Source organism: Camelus bactrianus, chromosome 4 (genome assembly GCF_048773025.1).
Source record: "Camelus bactrianus isolate YW-2024 breed Bactrian camel chromosome 4, ASM4877302v1, whole genome shotgun sequence".
Lineage (NCBI taxonomy): Eukaryota > Metazoa > Chordata > Mammalia > Artiodactyla > Camelidae > Camelus > Camelus bactrianus.
In genome coordinates this window covers 89,534,649-89,558,349 of record NC_133542.1, presented here as the reverse complement: position 1 = coordinate 89,558,349, position 23,701 = coordinate 89,534,649, and the positions used below count along the sequence as shown (strand labels likewise).

Genomic DNA, 23,701 nt, shown 5'->3' with positions numbered 1-23,701 from the left:
TTTTCAGAGTATAGGTAACCTCCTTGGTTAAGTTTATTTCTAGGTATTTTGCTCCTTTTGATGCAAAGGAAATGTTTATGCCAGTTATAAAATTCTGGTTTTTGAAGTGAAAAAAAATGAATGAAAGGCCGCAAATGGCAAAATATCCCTCTTTCTTATGGGTGAGTTGTATTCTATTACATATACATGCTGCATCTTCTTTAACCATTCATCTTTTGATGTGCACTTAGGATGCTTCCGTATCTTGGCAATTATAAATAATGTTGCTGTTAATAGCAGGGTGTATGTATCTTTTTGAATTAATTTTTATTTTGTGGTTGGCTTTATTCCTTTGATAACTGTGTAAGTTTAAAAAGCTAAAGCTCTAAATGTTCTTAGAAACAGTGAACAGTATATATATGTAAATTTAAAAAATATGTGCAGTGTATTGTGTGTATGTATTTACATACAATACATTGTTTATGTGCAGTCAAATTGTAACAATTCTACCTAATAAAACTGAAAAATGGAAAAAAACTAATAATATGCCAAAAAAGATGCCATCTACAAATAAAGATTTCTATTAAAATTAATTGTCACTGTCTTCCTTTGTTAGTCTTTTATAACATTGAGCTGTATCTCTGAATTGTATTATTAAAATTTATATAAATGGTATCAAACTATTACTATTTGATAGCTTGATTTTCATTAAAGATTATGTTTTTGATATTCATCCAAGTTGCATGTATTGCCATATAGCTCATTCATTTCTCCTACTGATTTTGTTATCACAAACAACTGAGTTTTGAACATTCTTCTTAAAGATGTCTCCAGGGCTTAATCTAAGGCAGAATTTCTAGGATATACTGCCTCCCCATCATCTTCAACTTTAAAAGTTAATGCCAAATTGTTCTTCAAAATGGTTATGCCAGTTTATGTTATCGGGAGTAGTAAGTTACTTTTGTTCCACCTCCTTACTAGTACTGCGTATTGTCTGATTCCTATCACTAGTCTTTTCACGTTCCTGCAGTTTTCTCTAGGCACTGCAGTGAAATTAATATTACATAATAGAACTTTTTCATCTGCTCAAAAATTTTCAAAAATTCTTTACTATCTCCTGACTAAATCATAAATCAGGCTTTTAAATCCTTTACAATCCTTCCAAACCCACCTTGCCAAACTTATACTATGCTCCCCTGTAAACCTTGTCTTAATTAAACTGGTTTACACTTCACTGCCTCTACTCTTCTACTCATGGCATTCCAATTTCTTCTCTCTCACCTCTACATGTTCAAATCCTACTGTTCCTTAAATTCCAATTCAAAAGCTATTTTTTCCTAAGAAAGCCACAGCTAATCTCTGTTCCTGTGAGTTAGCTTTTTTGGACTTACCACTTTCCTCCTGTACAAAAACAATTGTCTCTTAAATGCATGCTGTGGGTAACACATTCTGCTAAACATTTTAAATCATAATTGCTAATTTTCCTAATAACAGTACATGAAAGGCAGGTAATTTCATCCCAATGTAACACAGCTGATAAGCTGCAGAGTTATATTTTGTGTTAATAGGTTTATTTGATTTCAAAGACTGTCCTCCTTCTACTAAACTCAAGTCATTTTGGTTTTATTATATCATTAATATTACTTAAAATTTAACTGAACTTAAATGTACCCAACTTTGCTCTACAAAGGATTTGAGATACCTAACTATTTGCAAGTATATACTAATATCTTTCTTCCTATCCTACAATATATGAGATGGTTTAAAAAATAAGAAGATATGAACCACAAAGGGAAAAATAATAATCAATGAAAAAAGAGGTAACAAATATACTAACTATAAATGCTACCATGGTTGCTTGGACTGTACATAAAATTTGGCAGTCAGTCAAGGTAAGACAGGAAAACTCCAAATTTAACTCAATGCCAGAAAGAAGTTCACGTGTACCTCAGGGCATGCAAGGATTTCTCACTACTAAGTTGAAAATACATGAGAATAATAAGATGATAATTCATGTGGTATAGTGTTTTTATAAAGCAATCTTATTGCTGCATTAGAGTAAAAAGTTCTTAAGAGTCTGGCTTCTCTTGTGTCTTACATAACACAATACAGTAGATGTTTAATTTTTTGAATGACTGAATTTATCAGAGGAAAACAAAGAGATAATATCCATTAAAGAGAGTAATAGGATGGGAAACGGGCTTTTGAATTTGGAATGATCACTGTAGAAATTTATTAAAGTCAGAAAGAGATGATAGAAATGAAGATATGGCCAAAGTTACATGGCGCTAATTTTCAGAAGAAAACATGAGCACTGTTTTTTTAAAAAAATATTGTCTAGCAATACCAATTAATACCAAAATTAAATTACAATAGAGAAAGCAGATAGTACTGTGAGAGCCAATGCTGTGTACTGGCGAGAAGGTTATACCAGAAAATCAAGAAAGTAAGAGAAAGTGTTCATGCGGACGTCACTGAAATTGCTTACCACAAGCTCCCAGCTGGGAGAACAGTTATTGACGGACTGGAGGTCAATATAAGGTAAAGAACAGGTTCATAACTTAAGAGGAAGTAAAAGAAAAGACTGGTGGTGTGGTGAGAAAAATGAATGCAGACTTAAAGATCTCTACATGATGAGATCTTTTGTTTTTTTCCAAACAATATTTTTAAAACGTGAATACCATTCTTAGCATGTGAGCCTTACAAAAATAGACCAGTGCCAAAGTTTGCAACCACTGGTCTGCAGGATAAAATTCTAACTTCTTAGTTTCACATTAAAAAGACCTCTATAATCTAGATTCAATCTATTTCTCTAGTCATGTTATCCCACACTCACTTAAGTCTATACTTAGATACAGAACTTTCCTGTTTCCTGATTATTCAGTCTAAGGCCTTTCACAGCTCTGGGCCATGGCTCTTGCAGTTCCCTTAGAGTTCTCCATTTCTCAAAATCCAACCCAAATGTCGCTTCTTTATATACCTTTCCCAGTTCACCCAAGGATCTTTTCCATTCAAAATCTCTTTTTTAGTGTCCATCTCTCTCTTAAGCCTTCACCATGCTGAATGATACTCTCTTTACAGGTCTAAGTCCTCTTATCCCCACTACTCTGAGGGTCTAAAGCAAGAACAGTCTTATCCATCTCGGTATTCCCACTCCCTACACTGGTGCCTAAAAATGTACCCAGCATATAGAACATGCTCAATAAATTTGCATCAATTAATGAAGTACCTCACACTTTTTAATATAAATATCTGTGTGTAATGATGACTAAGACTGGAACTTTATACAATCATAACTGGATTTCACTGCTTATGATTTTTAAAAAAAGAAAAATAATTTCACTGTGATTTTAAGAGAATTTTCTATTTTACATGCCTGGTTGTGCTCATGAGCTGTGCAATTATCTGTTCCATTATATTCTGTAAGCTGTTCTCTTCTTTTTTCTCTAATAAGAATTTTATGCACATCATCTTCCAGTCTATTGAAGAATCCTCCATCATGTGATAAAGTCTGAGAAGAACTCAATTCCTGTCAAAAATGAATTAAGATTTACTATCAATCAACACAAAAGTGCATGCATTTAATAAACCTGGTCAGCTCCTAGAAGGACAGAGAATGAAAGAAAAATGATAACTAAGAAATAACCAACCATCTGATTTTTCTCTATCTCCAGAAGATAACCAATAGGGACACATTTGCAGATGTCTTTTTCTTACTTCATATTTTTTGAGTTGGGTACTGCTTAATTTTAAAATTATATTTTCATCCATTTACAAAAAATTTACTCATTTAATTTGCACAGTTCAATTTTAATATATTCACAGAGTTGTGCAACCATAAGCCTTTCATAAAGTTTCATCAGACCAAAAATAAACCCAGAACCCCCTCCATTCCTTCCTAAAACCTCCCCAGTTGTTCCCTTGGCAACACTAATCTACTTTCTATCTGTATAGATCTGGCTATTCTGGACATCTAATATAAATGGAATCATACAATATATGGTCTTTTGTGACTAACTTCTTTCACTTAGCAAAATGTTTTCAAGGTTCATCCATATCATAGCACCTATCAGCACTTCATTCTTTACTGGCAAATAATATCCCATTGATGGATACACATTTTATTTCTCCGTTCATTGGTTGATGGACATTTGGGTTGTTTCTATTTTTTGGCTATTATGAATAAAGCTGCTATAAACATTCATGTACAAGTTTTTGTGTGGACATGCTTTCAGTTCTCTTGGGTATACACCTGGAAGTAGAATTGCTGGGACATATGGTAACACTATGTGTAACCCTTTGAAAAATTGCCTGACGGTTTTCCAAAGCAACCATACTGTTTTACAGTCCTATCAACATATTGATGTATGAGGGTTCTGATTTTTCCATATTCTCACACTTAGTATGTATCTTTTTTGACTATGGCCACCCTAGTGGGTATGAAGTGGTGTCTCACTGTGATTGTGAGTTGCATTTCCCTGATGGCTAATTGTGCTGAGCATCTTTTCATGTGCTTATAGGACATTTGTGATCTTTTCGGACAAATGTTTACTCAGACCCTTTGCCCAATTTTTAACTGAGTTACTTTTTATTTCTAAGTTGTAGGAGTTCTTTATATACTCTAGATACAAGTCTTTCAGCAGATATATGATTTGCAAATATTTTCTCCCATTCTGTGGGTTGTCTTCACATTCTTGATAGTGTATCTATCTCTGTATCACAAAAGTTTTTAATTTTGATGAAGTTCAGTTTATCCAAGAAACCACTGCCTAATTCAGGGTCACAAAGATTTATTCATATATATTCTTCTAAGAGCTTCAGTTTTAGCTCTTACAAATTTAGGTTTGTAATTCATTTTGAGTTTTTTTTGTGTATAGTGTAAAGAAGGGGTCCAAATTCATTCTTCTGCATGTGGGTATCCAGCATCACTTGTTAAGAAGACTATTCATTTCCCAATGAGTTTTCTTGGCACCCTTGTCCAAAATCAACTGAACATATATTGAAGGGCTTCTTTCTGAACTCTTTATTCTGTCAACCTTTACGTCTATCCCTATGCCATACCACACTGTCTTAAATACAGAAGACTTGTATTGCCCAATCTTTTACAATATATTTAAAAATAACGTTTACATAAATTCTACACACCTGTGATAAAGAGATAAAAATCTCTTTTTATCACAGTCTACTCAATTATATAAAATTAGAGATTTTATAGCTCTCCAAGAGAAGCATCATTTCCTTTCTAACTTCCTGTTATAAGACAGAGACTGAAAAAAGTGTTCCTCTCACTCCCGTTGGTTTTACCTATGTCCCACATTTGTGAGCTTTAACAGTCCCAGTTTTATCCATTTCAAATGTATTTGTGACCAAATGACCCAACAGTTCAACGACTGTTCATCCTTTTCCTTTCACATTATCTTACGGTGTTTGAAAGAAAAAAAATGTATGTATCAGTGCTTAATATATAACAACATTTAAAATGTTTGTACAGCACTTTATATTTTGCAAAGTTCTTACAGAAACATCCCTTTATTTGAATCTCATTAGCACCATAAGAAATTGAAAGAGCAAGAATAATTTCCCCACAAAGTAATCATGGCCACAGGAAAGGGACGTAACTTGCCCATGAGTCATTCTATTGTTAAGTGGTACAGATATAACTCTTAAGTCTACTGCTTTATAAGATACTTCCGGTATTTTGTATGATTTCATTTTAAGCAATAAATACAGCAATGCTTAAAACACTGCTGAGCTTCTGTGGAAGGTATAGCATGATAATGGCAACTAATCAGCGTCTGGATTTCACTTCTTTAAAGACTGCAGTTCTAGCCAATGTCCTGTTTTTTGATGGCTGCTACCAATACTAGCACACCTACCCCAAAGGGTACTCTGTCCTCGATTTTTTTAAGGCATAAAATTTCTTTTCAGCCTAAGAAGAGAAAACACTTCATAACTCTTTTTATGAGGCCAGCATAACCCTGATATCCAAGCTAGACAAAGACACTACAAGAAAACTACAGACTAATATCCCTTATGAACATCAAAATACAAAAATCCTCAACAAACTACTAGCAAACAGGATTCAGCAGCATATTGAAAGAATTATACACCATAACCAAGTCAACCCACTGTACGGGAAAAAAATATCTGCAAATCGTATACTTGATAAGGGATTAGTATCTAGGATATATAGAGAACATCTAAAACTCAGTAACACAACAAGAAGAATAAAACCCAAACAACACAATTTTAAAATGAGCCAAGGATCTGAACAGGCTTTTCTCCAAAGATACATTAATGTCCAATAAGCACATGAAAAGATGCTCAACAGCACTAATTATTGGGGAAATGCAAATCAAAATTACAATGAGATACTACCTCAGACCCATCAAGATAGGTACTGTCAAAAAAAAAAAACCCAGAAAACAAATATTTGCAAGGATGTGGAGAAACTGAAACCCTTTTACACTGTTGGTGGGAATGTAAAATGGTATAGCTGCTGCGTGAAGCAGAATGATGGTGTCTCAAAAAATTAAAAATAGGATTACCATATGATCCAGAATTCCATTTCTGGGTATATTCTGAAAGGAATTGAAAGCAGGGTCTCAAAGAGGTACTTGTACACCCACGTTCCAGCAGCATTATTCCCAATAGCTAAAACATGGAAGCACCCAAGTGGCCATCAACAGACGAATGGATAAGCAAAATGCAGTATATACATACAATGGAATATCAGTCAGCCACAAAAACAAAGGAAATGCTGCAAATGCTATAACACAGATGAAACTTGAGGATATTATGCTAAGTGAAATGTCAGCCACAGTAAGACAAATATGTATGATTCCACTAGGTATACAGAGTGGTCAAAGTCATAGAGACAAAGTAGAATGGTGGTTGCTGGGGGTTGGGAGGAGAGGAAAATGAGGAATTACTGTTCAACAGGTAAAGATTTTCAGTTTTACAAGATGAAAAGAATTATAGTGATGAATGGTGATGGCTGTACAATGTGAATGTACTTAGTACTACTGAACTGTACACTTAAAAATGGTTAAAATGGTAAATTTTATGTGTATTTTACCACAATGGGAAAAAAAAAGAAAAAAATGGAGCATAGACTTCAAGGGAAGAATTAAAACCATAAAATTAGAATAAATTGTTGTGACTTTGGGTTAAGCAAATAGTTAAATGTTCACCAAAAGCATGATCCATAAAAGAAAAAAATTAATAAGCTAGACTTTATCAAAATTTAAAACTTTTATGTTTCAAAAGACACTAAGAAAGTAAGAAGGCAAGTGCCAGTCTGGGAGAGAATACTCGCAAATCATACATATGACAGGAGACCTGTATCCAGAATAAGTAAAGGAACTTTACAAAACAATAATAAGACAACACACTTAAAAATGGGCAGAAGATATGAATAGACATTTCCTCAGAGAAGATGTAATAGCTGATGAGCAAATAAAATCATGTTCAAAATCACCAGTCATTAGGTAAATGCAAATTAAAATGGGATAGCCCTCATTCAGTCACTAGTGTGGCTATAATCAAAACAATAGACAATATTAAGTACTGGCACGGATGTGGAGAAACTGGAGCCTTCAAACATTACTGGTGGGAATGATAAATAGTATAGCCACTTTGAAAAACAGCCTGACAAAACACTTACATAAAAGTTTAACATAAATTACCAATACAACCCGGCAACTTCACTCCTAAGTATCCACCTAAGAGAAATGAAAACACCTCCACACAAAGATATGTATCATATGTTCATAGCAAATGTCCATCAACTGGTGAATAAACAACATTTATACAATGGAATGCCATTCAGCAATAAAGTGAGATGAATTACTGACACCTGCTAGAACACAGATAAACCTCAACAACACTATGCTAAGTGAAAGAAGCTGTGTATGAACGAATGCATATTATATGAGTCCATTCACATTAGATTACCAGAAAAGGCAAATCTATAGGGACATAAAACTAGATTAGCAGTTGCCAGGGTTTGAAGGTGGAGTAGAAACTGACTACAAATGGATCTGAGGGAAATTTGGGGGATGATAGAAATGTTCTAAATTTAGACCATGGTTATGGTTGCACAGTTACTTAAGTTTATTATAAATTATTGAATTATATACTCAACAAAGGCTGAATCTTATGGTATGTAAATTATAACTAAATAAAGATTTTTTTTTAAAAGGACACCCATGTTTGCACTATTTAGCTTAAAAACTAGATTATTACCTATACCACGTACTCTCCATTGAAAATAACTGCTAATACAAATTTAGTGTTTACCATTTCCATCTTTTATTGTTCTATAGATGTATCAGGGTTCTATTTTCACTTTGCTTGTTTTACTTTATATTATGAAATTTTTTGCTCAAATACTCTACACCTAGATTTAACAACTGTTAAACCTTAATTGTAAATCCTTAACAATTTATCCCACCCCCTTTTTTGCTTAGGTATTTTAAAGTATTGACATGACATTTCATCTCAAAATTCACATGTAACTAGCTACAAAAAAATAAATTTTCTGATTTAACCAAAATGTCAGCACATCTAACAAAGATATTCCTTAACATCATCTTATACCTAGTTTATATTTAAATTTCTTCAATTGTATAGAAATATCTTTTATTGCTAATCTAATTAGGGTCTAAACATTACATTGGCCATTTCTTAGATCTTCTATAATCCACAACATCCCCTCCCCACACTCCACCTTTTCTTCTTCATAATACTTTCCTGTTGAAGAGATCAGGCCAGTTGTTCTACAAAATATGCATCTTCTAGGTTTGCCTGATTGCTTCCACTAGGTATCTAATCCCTATATTTCCTGTAAAATGGAAGTCAGATCTTCCGACTTGATGTATATATAGCTTAAAGATTTTTGGCAGGAGTAGTTTGCTTGATTTTAAGTTTTGTTAAATTAGTATCACTCTGATAAAGTCTTCTAAGACTTTTTCACTCAACATTCTCTTTTGGATTGATCCATTTTGTTGCCTAGAGTTACATAATCATTTTCATTACTGTATAAACCATTGTTATTATAATTTAAATTTATCCATTCTACTGAACATCTACATTTGGATTTTTTTCAAAGGTTTGTTTTTTTTTTTTGGCCTGGGCTATTACACATTTATAAACATTCCTGTACACAGTTCTCACGATACATGGGCAAGTTTCTCTAGGGCATGTATCCCTAATAAGAGAACTGACAAATCTTAAGTTATATCAGTTGTCAGCAAACTATGGCCCGAAAGGGGCCTGCTGCAGTTTTTTGTAAATAAAGTTTTACTGGAACACATCCATGCTTATTCATTTATCTACTGCCTGTGGCTATTTCTGTAGTACATGGCAGAGTTCAGGAGCTTTGACAGAGATCTGATATGCTCCAAAGTCTGAAATATTTGCTACCTGGCCCTTTACAGAAAATTTTTACTGACTCCTGGGTTAAAATGTACATTCAACTTTCCAAGAACACCAAACTTATACAAAATATTTTTAGAAATTTACATTCCCATTAATCCATAACTCCACTGATCTGTAACATCTGAATCCTGGTATTTTCTAACTTCCTAATTTTTGACTATCTGTTGAATAGGGAAAAAACAGTATCTCAGTGTGGTCTTAACTTGCATTTCTCCAATAGTAGCAAAGTTAGACCTTTTTTTTCATGTCTTTAGCTATTCATATTTCCCGGTTTTGTAAAATGCCTGATGTTTCTTGGCTATTTTTTAAAATTTCTAAACTATGAGAAAGAAAGAAAACAAGACGGCAATCTCTTTTTTAACCATGTGATAGTTCTTTCTGTATCTGGACACTAATCCAGTTCTATGTTTTGAAAATAGGTTCTCTCAATTTGTGCCTTGTCTTCTAAATTTCTTTTTAGTATTTTTGTGGAAAATAAGTTATTTATTTTGAATGGCATCCAATTTATCCACCTTTCATTTTATAGTGTTTTTGTTGTTTTCCCCTACCCCTAGGTCAGAAATATATTCTCCTATATTTTACACTTCTAAAGGTGGTAGAATTTGTCTTTCACATACAAGTATTTAATCTATGTAGAACAGATTTTAAAGTGTGACAGAAGGTAGAGATCCAACTGATTTTTTTCTTAATATGACTAACAGCTGTCCCTTGCTTTTTCATACATAAAACATTATGATGTGATGTACAGATTGCAACATTAGGACAGGAATAAATCAACCAATGGATCAGAATACAGGCATACCTCATTTTATTGTGATTTGCTTTATTGTGCTCCATAGATAATTATGTTTTTGACAAATTGAAGGTTTCTAGCAACCTTCTGTGGTCAGATGATGGTTAGCATTTTTTTTTTAGCAATAAAATATTTTTTAATTAAGGTATGAACATTTCTAATACACAATGCTCCTGCACACTTAACAAAACTACACTATAGTGTAAACATAACTTTTATATGCACTAGGAAACCAAAAATTCATGTGACTCATTTTACTGCAGTATTTGTTTTATTGCAGTGGTCTGGAACTGAACTAGCATTATCTCCTAGGTATGAGTGTAATTTTCAGTATACAGGTCTTTAACCTCTTTGGTTAAATGTATTCCTAGGTATTATATTTTTCTGATGCAACTGCAAATGGAACTGTTTTCTTAATTTCTCTTTCTGATGGTTATCAGTGTATAGAAATGCAAGAGATTTCAGTATATTGGTTTTGTCTCCTGCATCTTTACTGAATTCATTTATTAGCTTCAACAGTTTTTTAGTGAAGTCTTCAGTTAACCCTTGAGCAATTGAGTTTGAACTATGTGGGACCACTTATATGCGAATTTTTTTCAATAATAAATACTCCAGTACTATATGATCTGTAGGTGGTTGAATCTGTGGATGTGGAAGTCCAAATACAGAGGAACCTCTAATATGGAGGAACCCCATATACAGACGGCCAACTACAAACTACACATGACTTTTCTGACTGTGCAGAGGGTTGGCACCTCTAACCTCTGCACTGGTCAAGGGTTACCTGTAATAACATGACATTGGCAAATAGTGACAGTTTTACTACTACTTTTCCAATCTGGATGCCTTTTATTTCTTTTTCTTGACTGCTTTGGCTAGGACTTCCAATACTATGTTGAACCAAACTGTTTAATACAGTTTACCTCTTCAGAAGCAGTGTGCAATTCATTATTCCATATCCTCACCAACACTTCAAATCGTTAGACTTTCATTTTTGCTAACCTAGAGGGTAAATAATATTCTCATTGTCATTTTAATTTGCATTTCCCTGATTACAAATGAGGCTGAACATCTTTTTGTATCTTTTTACACCATGAAATATCCTCTTTTGTGAGTATGTCTTTTTTCACTTGTCCTTCGGTTGAATTCTTCTCTGGAAAAAAATCTTTTCTTACTCTGAAGATCATCCTTTCACTTTCCTAACATACTTCGATGAAAAGAAGTCCTTGATTTAATGCATAAATTTAAAGCCAGTGGGTTTTGTGTCTTTCCTACCCTAAAGTCATAAACATATTCTTCCTATATTTGCACCTAAAAGATTTGTAACATTGCCTTTGACTTTTGGGTCTCTGATGCACTGTGGATGAATTTTTGTGTATGATGTGAAGTAACAATCCAACCTTTTTTCCATAAATATATTCAGTGGGCTCCCCGAAACCAACTTACTTTAAAAGGTTCATCCTTTTCATAGTAATACTCCATATCACTCTGTTATAGATCAAGGGGAGCACCATCGTGCTAAGTGTAAGAAGTCACAAAAGACCACATATTGTATGATTCCATTTATACAAAACGTCCAGAATAGGCAAATATACATAAACAGAATGTAGATTAGTGGTTGCTTAGGCAGGGTTGGGCAGGGCAAAAGGGGTATGGGAAGTGGACTGGTAATGGGCACAAGGTTTATTTGGGGGATGATGGAAATATTGTAAAATTTGATGGCTACATGTGCTATTTCTCTTTTGCCACACTTGAGTGCTTTGAACTTACTCCAAGAAGAAGTCTAAATAATGATATATGAGCATCATGTTAAAGACTACATTATATATGGGGTAAGTCTACTTTCTTCTCTCCCCTAGAATAGACCCCAGTGGATTCAAGTCTTGAAGTTGAACTGGCAGAGGAATTAAAACCTATGTGCCTCTGTTGCAGTGTTATAAAAATATACAGGAGAAGCAGACCAAAAAAGGCTATAGAAAGTTTTAGTAAGAAGGCTGAACATTCACTCATCAACCAATATTCATTTACAATATCTACTATGTGAAAGGAGTCAGGACTACCAGAGAAACTAAATCAAAAGCATATGGCCCCAGACTTCCAAGAACTCAAATACTAGTGAAGAAGCAAAACCCTGATTAAACAGGGTGTTGAGTGCCATGAGTATACACAGGGTGTTCTGGGAATCTAAATAAGACTATGATTAGGAAACCCTTCCAGGAAAAAGTGACTCTTTGGTCTATTTCTGAAGCATAGTTAGTTAGCCAAATAAAGAAAGATGGAAGGGGTATGATGTCACCAAAATGGCAACACAGGTTGTTCCCGATTTCCCTCCCCCTCACAAGAACTAACTACTATTCATGGACAAGACACCACTGAGAAAGTCGGAAGGGAAGAATACATAGGCGGCAAGGTAGTATGAAAAAATATAGCATGTTCAGAAAAACTCTATAAATACTCTTGCATGGCTTGACACAGAGTCAATCTTGAAATTCGAGGATTTTAAAATGTAGTAAGAGAAGGGCAATAGCTGAGGTACTACCGGTTTCATAAGCCCTATCATTCAATTATTACCATACGTATGTATTACTGAAGTAAAAATTTAAATTTAATGAAGAGTGAGATCTAAAGAAATAATGGATCAGTCACTATTAGCTGCTAAAAGCATTGCATGAAAGTCTGATGGGAAATGTTATATTGGCTCACAACACCTGAACCCACTGATCAATTTTTTAAAAAAACTTTTTAGAATAGTCTTAGATTTACAGAAAAGCTGCAGATAGTACAGAGTTTCCATCTGTCTCTCACCCAGTTTCCCCTGTTGATAACATCTTACATTACTATGGTGCCATTTGTTACAACTAAGGAACCAACACTGGTACATTACTATAATTATGCTCCACACTTTTTTCATATTTCTCTAGGACTAGTTTCTCGTAATGTTCTTTTTCTGGTCCAAGATCCCATTCAGGATATATTACATTTAGTTATCATGTCTCTTTAGCCTTCTCTGGTCCATGATGGTTCCTCAGCCTTTGTTTTTGATGACCTTGATATTTTCAAGGAATACTGGAATAATGGTCAGGTATTTTGTAGAATGTCCCTCGATTTTGGTTTGCTGGATATTTTTCTCATAATTAGACATGTATTTTTATGGGGCAAACCACAGAGGAATAGGTTATTCTCATCACATCATATCAAGGGTACATACTATTAACATGAATTATCACTAATAGTATTAACATTGATCACCTGCTCAAGGTTGTGTTTGCCAGGTTTCTCCAGTGTAAAGTTACTTTCCCTCCCTTTCTGTATTCTACTCTTTGGAAGCAAGTTACTAAGTGTAGCCCACACTCAAGGGAAGTGGAGGGAGTTAAGCTCCCTCTCCTGGAGGAGGAATATCTGCCTAAATTATTTGGAATTTTCTGTATGGGAGATTGTCTCTTGTGTCCCACTAATTTATTCAAATCACTTATTTATATTGGTGTTGACTCACAGATTTTATTTTGTTTCTCAAATTGTCCCAGCTCTGGCCCCTGGAGGTATTTCACATCGGTTCCTATGTTCCTCTGACAGCCCCCAAGTGCCTGTCCTTTTATTTTTTGAGTACTTCCTTATTTTCTGGCACTACCAGATGCTCCAGGCTCGTCTTACATATACTCTCTTGCAGCTCTAGAAGAGCCATTTTTTCAAGGAATCCTGGTTCCTTTTATTGGAGAATGGTAGAACCACTGATCAACTTTCACATCATAACAATAACCAGACAGTCTATGTTCCCTGATGCTGATATGAGAGGAAGTGTGACACACCACACAGGAAATACTTTTGCTTCCCTCATCTCCTCAAAAAAACAAAAAAAAAAAACCCAAAACAAAACAAACTGAACTTGATTCAAAAGTTAATTAACATTTTACAGGAAATCTTGTAAAGATGTAACTGCAAGATCCCCCAGTAATCATGTGAACTATTATGAGGTAAAGCCATAAATGGCAACTGAGACTTGGGCGCAAAATGAAGAGTTCTAAAGCTATATAAACCCGTGGCTTCAGCCAACTATGAGGCCAGCTCTTTCCTTTTCCTCCATGGCTTGGCATATGAACTAAGTAAGTGTCTCTTTTTTGCTTTTGATGAATTGAGTTTGGCTTCTGTTACCTGTTACTATAGAGAGCAAACAAGTATAATAAATACAAATAAGAAAAGGCAAGTGAACAAAAATAGATTCAGGACACTGAGAGCAGTAGTATATAGGTTGAATTGCTTAGGTAGCACCAGATTTTAGGTGAGATTTTTAAAAGCTAGAGAGAATTTATTTGCTTTTAAAATTTAATGATCTATTATTACTATTCTCTTCTGTTTTGGTAGTGTAATAGGGTTCACTTTTCGGCATATAATATTTATTTCAATCACACATTGATGATTTATCATAATTTTAGAAATCAACAGATCCCATCTTACTTTTCAGCTAATATAATTAGGGCCTCAAATGAATAAATTATTTCCACAGCCTCACATATCCACAGTAGACATGCTGAAAGCATAGTGCAATAAAAAGGAGATAGGCTGTGCAGCCAGATGTGACCAGATTTGTTCCCTGGTTCCCTCTCTCACCCTTTTCTCTCAGTGCTTTTTATTTTTTAACCTTGATTATTATTTTTATTGATACATAGTTGAAATACAATACTATATAAATTACAAGTGTACAATGCAGTGCCAATGCTTTCTATTTTTAACGTAAATTTTTTAACAGGTAGTAAGTACACAGACATGATAGAAAATTCAAAAATTTACACTGTGAAAGGCAAGCCCTTCTCCTATCCCTGTCCCAGTAACCCCTCCTTCCCCACTCTTTGGCAACCACCGTTACAACTTCTTGGTTACTTTTCTAGAAATGGTGCATTTAGGCATATTGACGACTTGGCCTTTCAGACATCAAGGCACATGATGATCACTAAAAGTTTGACGTTACTGAATGGCATTAGAAGGACTGGAGTTGGGAGGGCCTGATGAAAGTGGACTAAAGAGAAGGGAGTTGCTATGAGATACTCCACCCAACAGCACTGCGTTTAAAAAGGAGGCAACTGAAAATTTGAAACAAACAACTTTCAGGATCAAATAATGTTCATTAAAGGCATGATTAGTTGAGGTTTTTAAGAGGTATGTACAAGCACCTATTCTATTATTCACTTTCTTTGTCTAGATTTCTCTTGAGATCTTCTTGACCATTATAGGGAATGATAGGGAGGGTACTGGTGTAATAGTGTTACATCTCCTGGACATGTAAAGAAGAAAATTTAATTGCTCCCATTTTCTACTCCTGCAAGAGTCATTTTTATTCTAATTGTTTTAGGGTGAGAGAGATCACAAAGAATTGGGACTGAAGAGAAAACACTGAGAATAACACATGACCAAGATGGATGGAGAAAGAAAAGGGGGAATGATGAAATTAAGCTGAGAACATGTTTTAGCTAGCAGTCTGAGAAATACACAGACAGTTCAAGTACTCATCATTACTCAGAAAAAAAAGTAAAAACTCTAATCTCGTTTAAATTTTATCCAGTAAAGATCTGACTTAAAAGGGGATGACTAAGGCGCAATGCACTCTGTTCTCAACAGAGGTTAGGAATTTTACAGTAACCATGAAAAAGAAATTCTCTTGGAATAAGTAACATACTAAAGATGGAAAGAATTAAGTCAATTATTGAGTATAAAATGTAACAAAAATTAGAACATTTTTAGGAGTAGAAAACATTTCACTGTAAAGTTGAAATTAGAATTTTTTTTTCAGACTTATTTTTGAACTCTCTGAAAAAGAGTTTTTCTAAATTCCTACAGCAATGGCATAACCATTGCACACTTACTCAACTCCAGAGAAAGTAATACCCCTAACGGAAATGGAACATAACTCTGGTATACTTTAAACAAGAATCAAAGGATAATGTGAACTACATATTCTTTTGACCAATGTCTTAAAATAGTTACGTAGGAAATAAATTATAATTAGACTGCATTTACAAATGTATAAAATGTCTTAATCACTAAGATTTTTCAAAGTGAATTTTATTACATATCAAGTTTTCTAATAATAGATGGCAGAAAACAGCTTTAAAACTATAATGAGAAACAAAATATATGTCCCACACCCATGCTTGTTTAAATACAACTCGGATTAAATATATTAAATAGATGAGATTCTGTCAGTCTACTTTTTTTTTCAAATTAGTGAAGAGGAAAAACTAAGCATAAATAGCATATAAAAATTATTTTTCCCTCCACTAACAGTTCCTGGTAGTCTCTTAGGAACAGGGGTATACAATTTGCATCTGCTTTCTCATTTGCATAAAACTCCTCCAAATAAGGTAATGAGAAAAAAATTGAAATCAGTCAAAAAGTACATGTTTTACACTTTCAAACATAAAATTAATACTCAGTCTATAATTGTAGTCATAAATTTTAATCTAAGAAATGGCAACAGTGGTTTGTAAATAACTTTAGAAGAATTTCTACCAACTATTTTAACAACAAATCAATTTTGTGCTTGTGTGCACAGTTGAGGACTGTATTATTAATACAGTCACAGAGTTATTTAGATGTGGTTTTCTTAGACACGGATTTCACTTCCCTGACCTGTCAAGCAAACACCTAAAACAACAACAACAAAAAACTGTCGAAACCATATATGTATTCTAAATTGAAATCAAGGAACATCTGACCATTTAAAAAAAAACAATTACTGGAATTACTAACATGAATACACACGTAACAGAAGAGTAATGAAACTTTCAAATTACCACCTAATGAAGTCAAAAGAATTCTCACAATTTATTAGTACCTTTCTCAATATTAGAAGATATTTTATAGCAGTATCTCCCAATTCTAAAAGGTTTAGAGGCTGTGTTAGTCTTAAAAAAAAAAAAAAAAAAAGTAACAGAACACTAGGAAATTATGTGTAGGCTGTACTACCCTCTAATGGTGAATGGTCAGAGAAGTACATGATCAGGCTAACCTTATCCATAGGTATAAACTACAGAATCACAGCTTACCTCACAATTTCCCTAATTCCAAAATATCTTGAGACATGGTTTCATGATGTTTTGAATAAAGATTAGAATGTTACACCACTTCTCCCTAAAATTTTAAGCTTATATGTGGGAACCTTTAAACACACACAAATTAGGATGCTGGTGTCAAATGATATTATAGTTCATACAAATAACATTTTTACTCTATTATAATATACTTTATATCCTGCCAAAAACATGACTGTGTTCATTCATGAGAAACCTATGTTGTCCTCTAAATGGTTATGTCTCAAAAAACTCATTTCTAAACTCTAAAGTATTACTCTTAAAATCATCAAGTGTTTCCTAGAATAAAGATGGTTCTAATAACTTACCTCAGTCTTTTTACTATTGTGATCTGTAAATGGAGAAAAAAATGGTCAGACTTTACTGAAAGATATTAACATATAATAATATTTCAATATATAAAATACTTAAACAAAGTAACTGAAAAGAATTTCAAAATTATAATAAGAGTTACAGAAATCATTTGGGGGTTGTCCAGGACTCATGTCAGATTTATGTTTCTAAGGATAAGATGTTAAAATTTACCACATAATTATTAGTTTGCTCAGTGTAAGGACTTATATCTAAGCATATGCCATCCACACCAAAGGGTATTACTAAATTTTAAACATTTGAATTCCATATATTTTAGGTTTTTAGCTTCACATAATTGGGGGAGGAAGAACTTGAAGGGGGACAAGTATGTCTAAAATCAAATCGCTGAGTACTGTTACTACAAAAGCTGACAGATCACTGCCCTTGTGGAGTAAAATAAAAGGCAGAATAGTAATTTGTGTCCTTTAAAACTATTAACTAGTTTTTCTTTTTTATTTTAAAAATATGTATCATAGTCACTTGATAATACTATGAAAAAAATCCTAAAAATTGATATATATATTTATAAATGAATACAAAAAACCAGCATAACTATATCTAGATTTAACAAATCACTGACTTAGTAACAATACAGTATTTCTGGAAAGTGATCACAAAATGAGAAAAGGAAGACATAGGGAATCCACACAGATATAAAGTTCAAACTATAGTAAAAAGGTAGCAAGTGTTCTTATTTAAATTGGAGATGATCAAGGTATGTAATATTTAACAATGCTTCTTGTGCACAGCAGAAATCTTCCATTTCCAAGGACTAAAAATAATTTAACTGAATAGTTTCTTACAAGAAATGTACTTGAGAACCTAAAAGCTGGTCTGGTTCCCTAAAACATCTATTGTTCAGAACTGAGTCCATATGCAGCAAAGTAAATGTCAAAATCACAAGTTTCAGATCAAACTACCAAATCCTCGAGGGCTACACAGTCATTCTAGCATGTCCTACCTGGAGTACCACATGATGCCAGAAACTAGAGGAAGAATCATGCTGTGTTAATCACGTTTTGAAACAGTTGTGCAGCTTCTCCTTAACAGTGTCATACTAACGTCTTTCTCTATGCATCTAATAAATTTACATAGTATTTAAACATATGAAGAATGTATTAAGGAGTTTTAAAAAGCATTATTTTCATGTCTCTGCCTAGTTTTTGATGATATTCTTATATAAAATCTTTCTTATTAAAATTGGAAATTTTAACCCCAAAACAAAGCAACTTAATCTAGAGAGACAGGCTATAGGAAAAACCTTCCTGATCCTTAAATGAAAGCAATACAATCCTCCAAATTTATTCCTAACTTCACAGACAGGCTTGTTTCGGGTTTTTTCTGCCATTATTGATGTGGTATTATTAATCCTTATGGAACAAATGTCCAATGTATTAAGGTTAAATTTGTAAGAGTCAAATAGACTTCTCTGGCAATGAACAAACAGCTGTTCATTGTTATGCAGTTGTTATGACTGGTATAAGCACAGAACTCTTCATTAAAAATTTCTGTGATGACAGTAATGTTCTGTACTTGTGCTGTTTAACACAGAAGCTACTAGTTACACGTGACTACTAAGTACTTGAAATGTGGCTAGTGCAACTAAGAAGTTTTTTATTTTAGTTCATTTTAATTAACTTAAATTTAAGTTACCACACATGAATAGTAGTCACCATAATATACAGCACAGACTTAAGGTTTTCACCACTTCCCACATCAAAAATAGTGTGTTTTGTGGTCTGTCTTCAAAAGTTTGGTGGATGGTATAATTTCCTTCTATCTTCTCTGTTCGATAAAAACAATACAAAGGATATTATAAATTTCTAGTAGTAAGTCTCATTTTAAAAATTTACATCTTAGTTTTCTATGATACAGTTCCAGATAACTTGAAGACGTTAACCTATAATGGATGAAATCTGAAAATACTACTCCTGGTCTAGTGTAAGCCAAACCACTTTATGTATAAAAACAGTAATATTGTTCAAGATGACTCAAAAACTACAAATGTCAATTTTTATTTTCAGTGAGTTTTAGAAAAGGGACAAATTCAGAAATATAAAAAGATAAATTCTTTCTGAAGTTTATGAGGTTTTAATGACTGATTTAAATTACTTTAACCCCCAAACAGTTTCTTTCCAAACAGGTTTACATTTTTTACATTCTAAGAAACAAATTAATAAAACAATCTTTATGTACTTTAAATATTAGAAACATACTTATAACTTACATATAAAAAGACTTAGAACAGTTTCTCTAGCATAACAGATTTTGTACATATATTACCTTCAGATTGAAACTCTTTTAGTGATACTGTAAGAGGTTTGTCTTTTCCCTGATGGGTCTTTCTTTTATCTTTTTTATTTATAACCTTTGACTGAGTTGAAGTATTTTCAGCATTTTCATATTCCTAAAAAAGAATTAATTAACAATAATTAAGCTTGGCTTATACTAGTAAAATCAACTCACCAATAGGTAATATGTTTCTTAAAGTTTTATTTTTTAAAGATAAACGGCAAATAAAAAATCAAAAAGGTTAGCCAAACTGTATAAAAAGATATCTGTTTATTTACATACTCAATCTCTTGCCTCTTAAACATTAAAATAAAAATAAAAAGGTATACCTTGGTCTACAACTTCTAGTTGCCATTCTCTTCATTTCAGGACCAAAATTAAGACAATTATTGACAGTCAATTTCCATTCTCACTCACACTGAAATCTGGCTTCTACTGTTCTGATACTAAAATTAAAGTCAATCTCCTCTTCAACACCAAATCCGAAGACATTATTTTTTTCAAGCATCTCTTGGTTTTCTCAACATACTTCTGACACTATTCTTAAGTCTCCTTCACTGGCTTCTCTTTTCTCAACTCTGTTCTTAAAAATGCATCTGCTGTTCAGCATTATTCCACTCTTAACCTATTCCTACGCTTTACACCTATTGTTCCTCAAATGCAAAGTTTAAAGTTCTACCTGATGACTTCTGTATGTACAGACAACTCAACTGGAATATTCAATAAGCATCTCCAAACTAAGTATGTTCACCCTGCCTTCCCTACTTGATCCTCTCTAAATCTTGTTTAATGCCACTATCATCCACTATCATCGACACAATTCTCTAGGCTAGAAACCTCACTCATCCTTATCTATTCCTCCTATACACTTTATACGCAAATTAGTGACTAAATCTTGTTGAGTTTATCTCCTAAAGATATCATAAATCTATTCTTTTTCCTTCACACTTTCCGTCATTTCTCCTATCCTCTTTTGCTTGACACTGCAACACCTTCTAATTTTAGCCCCTCCATCTATCTTCTACACTGTTACAGCATGAGTCTCTAAAATGAAAACCTGAAATCAATCTCAAAGTTAAAAATATTCAATAGTTCTCTGCCAACAAATGTCTAAAATTCAATCTCCTCAGCCTGGTACACAAGGTTCTCTATATACTATCCTTGTGGCAGTATCTTCAGCAACTCTAGGTCTTGAAATTATAGTTTTTCAAATATGCTATGTTCTTTCACATGTACATATCTTGTACACTTGCCACTCCTTCTCTGAGAATGCCTACTTTCTCTTGTCTACCACTGAACTTCTAATACATCTAATGACTCCTCTTTACGAATCTTTTACCAAGATATCCTGGACTTCTGACAATATGGATAGACCTTGAGCACATTACACTAAGTGAGATAAGTAAGACAGAGAAAGACAACTACTATATGGTATCACTTACATGTGGAATCTTAAGAAAAAAGTCAAATCTATTAAAAAAAAAAACGGAGAGCAAAATGGTGGTTACCAGGGGATGGGAGTGCGAGGATAAGACTGATGGTGTTTAAGGATACAAACTTGTAATGAGCAGTAAATAAGCCACAGAGATCCAATGTACAGTATAATGAATACATTCAATAATATTATACTAAAATGATGTAATGTGATAAATACTGCTTTACTGGCACTCATAATACATACATGTAACAAAGTAACACACTGTGTACCTTTAATTTATAAATACAACATGCCAAATTTATCAAATGAAAAAAAAAGAATTCTTTCCTAAAACCCACCCCCATCAAAGGCACAGAAAATTATTCTATCTTCCTGAATTCCCACTGCACTGAGAAAAGACATGTCTCAATACTACACACTACAATTATATGTGTGTCTACCTTCACTAAACTCAACGGCTTGGACGATGTCTTTATCCTTGCATTGTGTGCCTAGCAAAGTTTGGCTATTCAAAAAAATATCTGGTAAATGAGTGACAGAATAGAAAATGCCACCCCAAATTTTAATTATTATAAAAACCCTTTGGCTAAAATAAGCATCATTTCTTTACTGGAATACTGACTTAAAACTCAATGGCTACATCAGTGTAATCACATCAAATTAGCATCGCATAAAAAGGAGTTCCTTTATTCTCTGAGTCGTTACAGTCTAAAAAAAACAATGAGTACCAGGACTATGGCTGTGCCAAGAAAACTGGCTGACAGCATATTTTACCAACACCATCAACTTTACACCTTCTCTATAGGTACAGCTAATCCCTGTAAGCTTTAGAATATTATGAGATGTATGTCTAGATTCTATTTGATAAATTTTATCTCCAATCGAGCAAGCCAGGAGTGTTTTTCCAGTGTAACCTGAAAGTCCATCTAAATGATTAAATCACAGTAAAGCTAGCTATACCCACTTTTGTAATTGCCATCTCTGTGTCTAAATGAACAATAGTAAGGATTATGTTATTAATTATTCATGATAACAGGAATATGGACACAGGAAATGAAACCAACATACATAGTGTACCAAATCCACTCTAACGACAACTTTTATCCTCTTCTCTTGAGGTATAAATAAATAGCAAAATTATCTGCTGTAAATTTTAATTCCTCTCTTTCTTTCATCTTGAGTGAAGGAGCTAGTAGTGTACAATGACATAGTCTAAAGCCCTTAAGTATGACCAGAGGCCAATTATGATGAACCACTGAGTAATCACAAGTTGAATAAATTTTATGGACCAAAAAAAATTCCCAATATATGTAAAGGACCAAAATATTAAATAATACAGAAACAACATAAATGTTCGATTTAAATATAGAAACTAGAAACCAACACTACTTTTTGCTTAAGTTCCTACAGTTACAACTTGTAGAATACACTTCACCATATAGCCTAATATCACAGGTTAGTGACAAAAGCGGAGTTCAAGAGCCCAAGTTATCAGAAATGACCTCCCATTTACTTTAGCTAATTTGTAGTGTATCTCTACCAGAAGGTCTCTTAATAGATGCCCCTGTATTCACAACTACTTAAAAAATTTAAATTTAATTGTTTTCTATGTTCATTTAAAATATTGAAGTAAATCATCTGCTATTAACTTCCCTTCTTTTCTTCCCTTCATCTTGGCTGGAGAAATTTCTTAACATTCCAAACCAGCAGACAAAGCTTAGTCCACGTGTTTCTGTTGTCTCTCTAAACTTGAAGAGAAATCTTATAAAAACTTTATGATAATACTTTGTTGCAATAATGAATTTTTAAGACAAACTTCAAAGGAGAACTTTCACACAAAATTCAGAGAAAGGTTGATCCTAACCTTTGACCACTAAAACCTAAAATATTTAAATCGATAAATGTGTAAATACCTTTTTGTGTTCTTCATATTCTAATTTACTTAGCAACAATGCCTTCTCAAGATCTGCTTCAAACATTTCAGATGTCAGCTAAAAATTAAAAGAAAGTTTCACAATAAACATATGATAACATTATAATACATCAGCAAAATAACCATAACAAAACAAACAGGAAAAGAAAAACAAATACTTTAAAAACACAGTCTGGGTTCTCCAAAGTTATCTACTCATGCCAAAGGAGAGAACTCTTTGAGATTTTTATTGCCTCCTTTTCAACTTATCTGTGGTATATCACATCATCTTTTCACTTTAATTTAAAAAAATCTTACAAAAAAATTGACACTGTAATAGATGTCAAAGACGGTACCCAGTTTAGGACATAGAAAATGTCACAGTGATTATTACTAAAAATATAAGAATA

At 33.3% G+C, this 23,701-nt stretch overlaps 1 protein-coding gene across 19 annotated transcripts in view; it reads right to left on the bottom strand.

Moving 5' to 3' along the window:
- LOC105078782 (G kinase-anchoring protein 1) overlaps positions 1–23,701 on the bottom strand; it is a 134,706-nt gene that overhangs the window by 15,744 nt on the left and 95,261 nt on the right. For 16 of the 19 annotated variants that reach the window (XM_074363103.1, XM_074363106.1, XM_074363107.1 and 13 more), the window contains 4 exons: positions 23,293–23,370; positions 19,933–20,056; positions 17,604–17,626; positions 3,356–3,508 (listed from right to left, as the gene is read on the bottom strand). In XM_074363103.1, coding sequence (XP_074219204.1) covers positions 3,356–3,508; positions 17,604–17,626; positions 19,933–20,056; positions 23,293–23,370 — 378 coding nt within the window. Of the gene's footprint in view, positions 1–3,355; positions 3,509–17,603; positions 17,627–19,932; positions 20,057–23,288; positions 23,371–23,701 lie in introns of those variants that run through there. The other 3 variants (XM_074363108.1, XM_074363112.1, XR_012506761.1) reach the window with 3 other exon arrangements.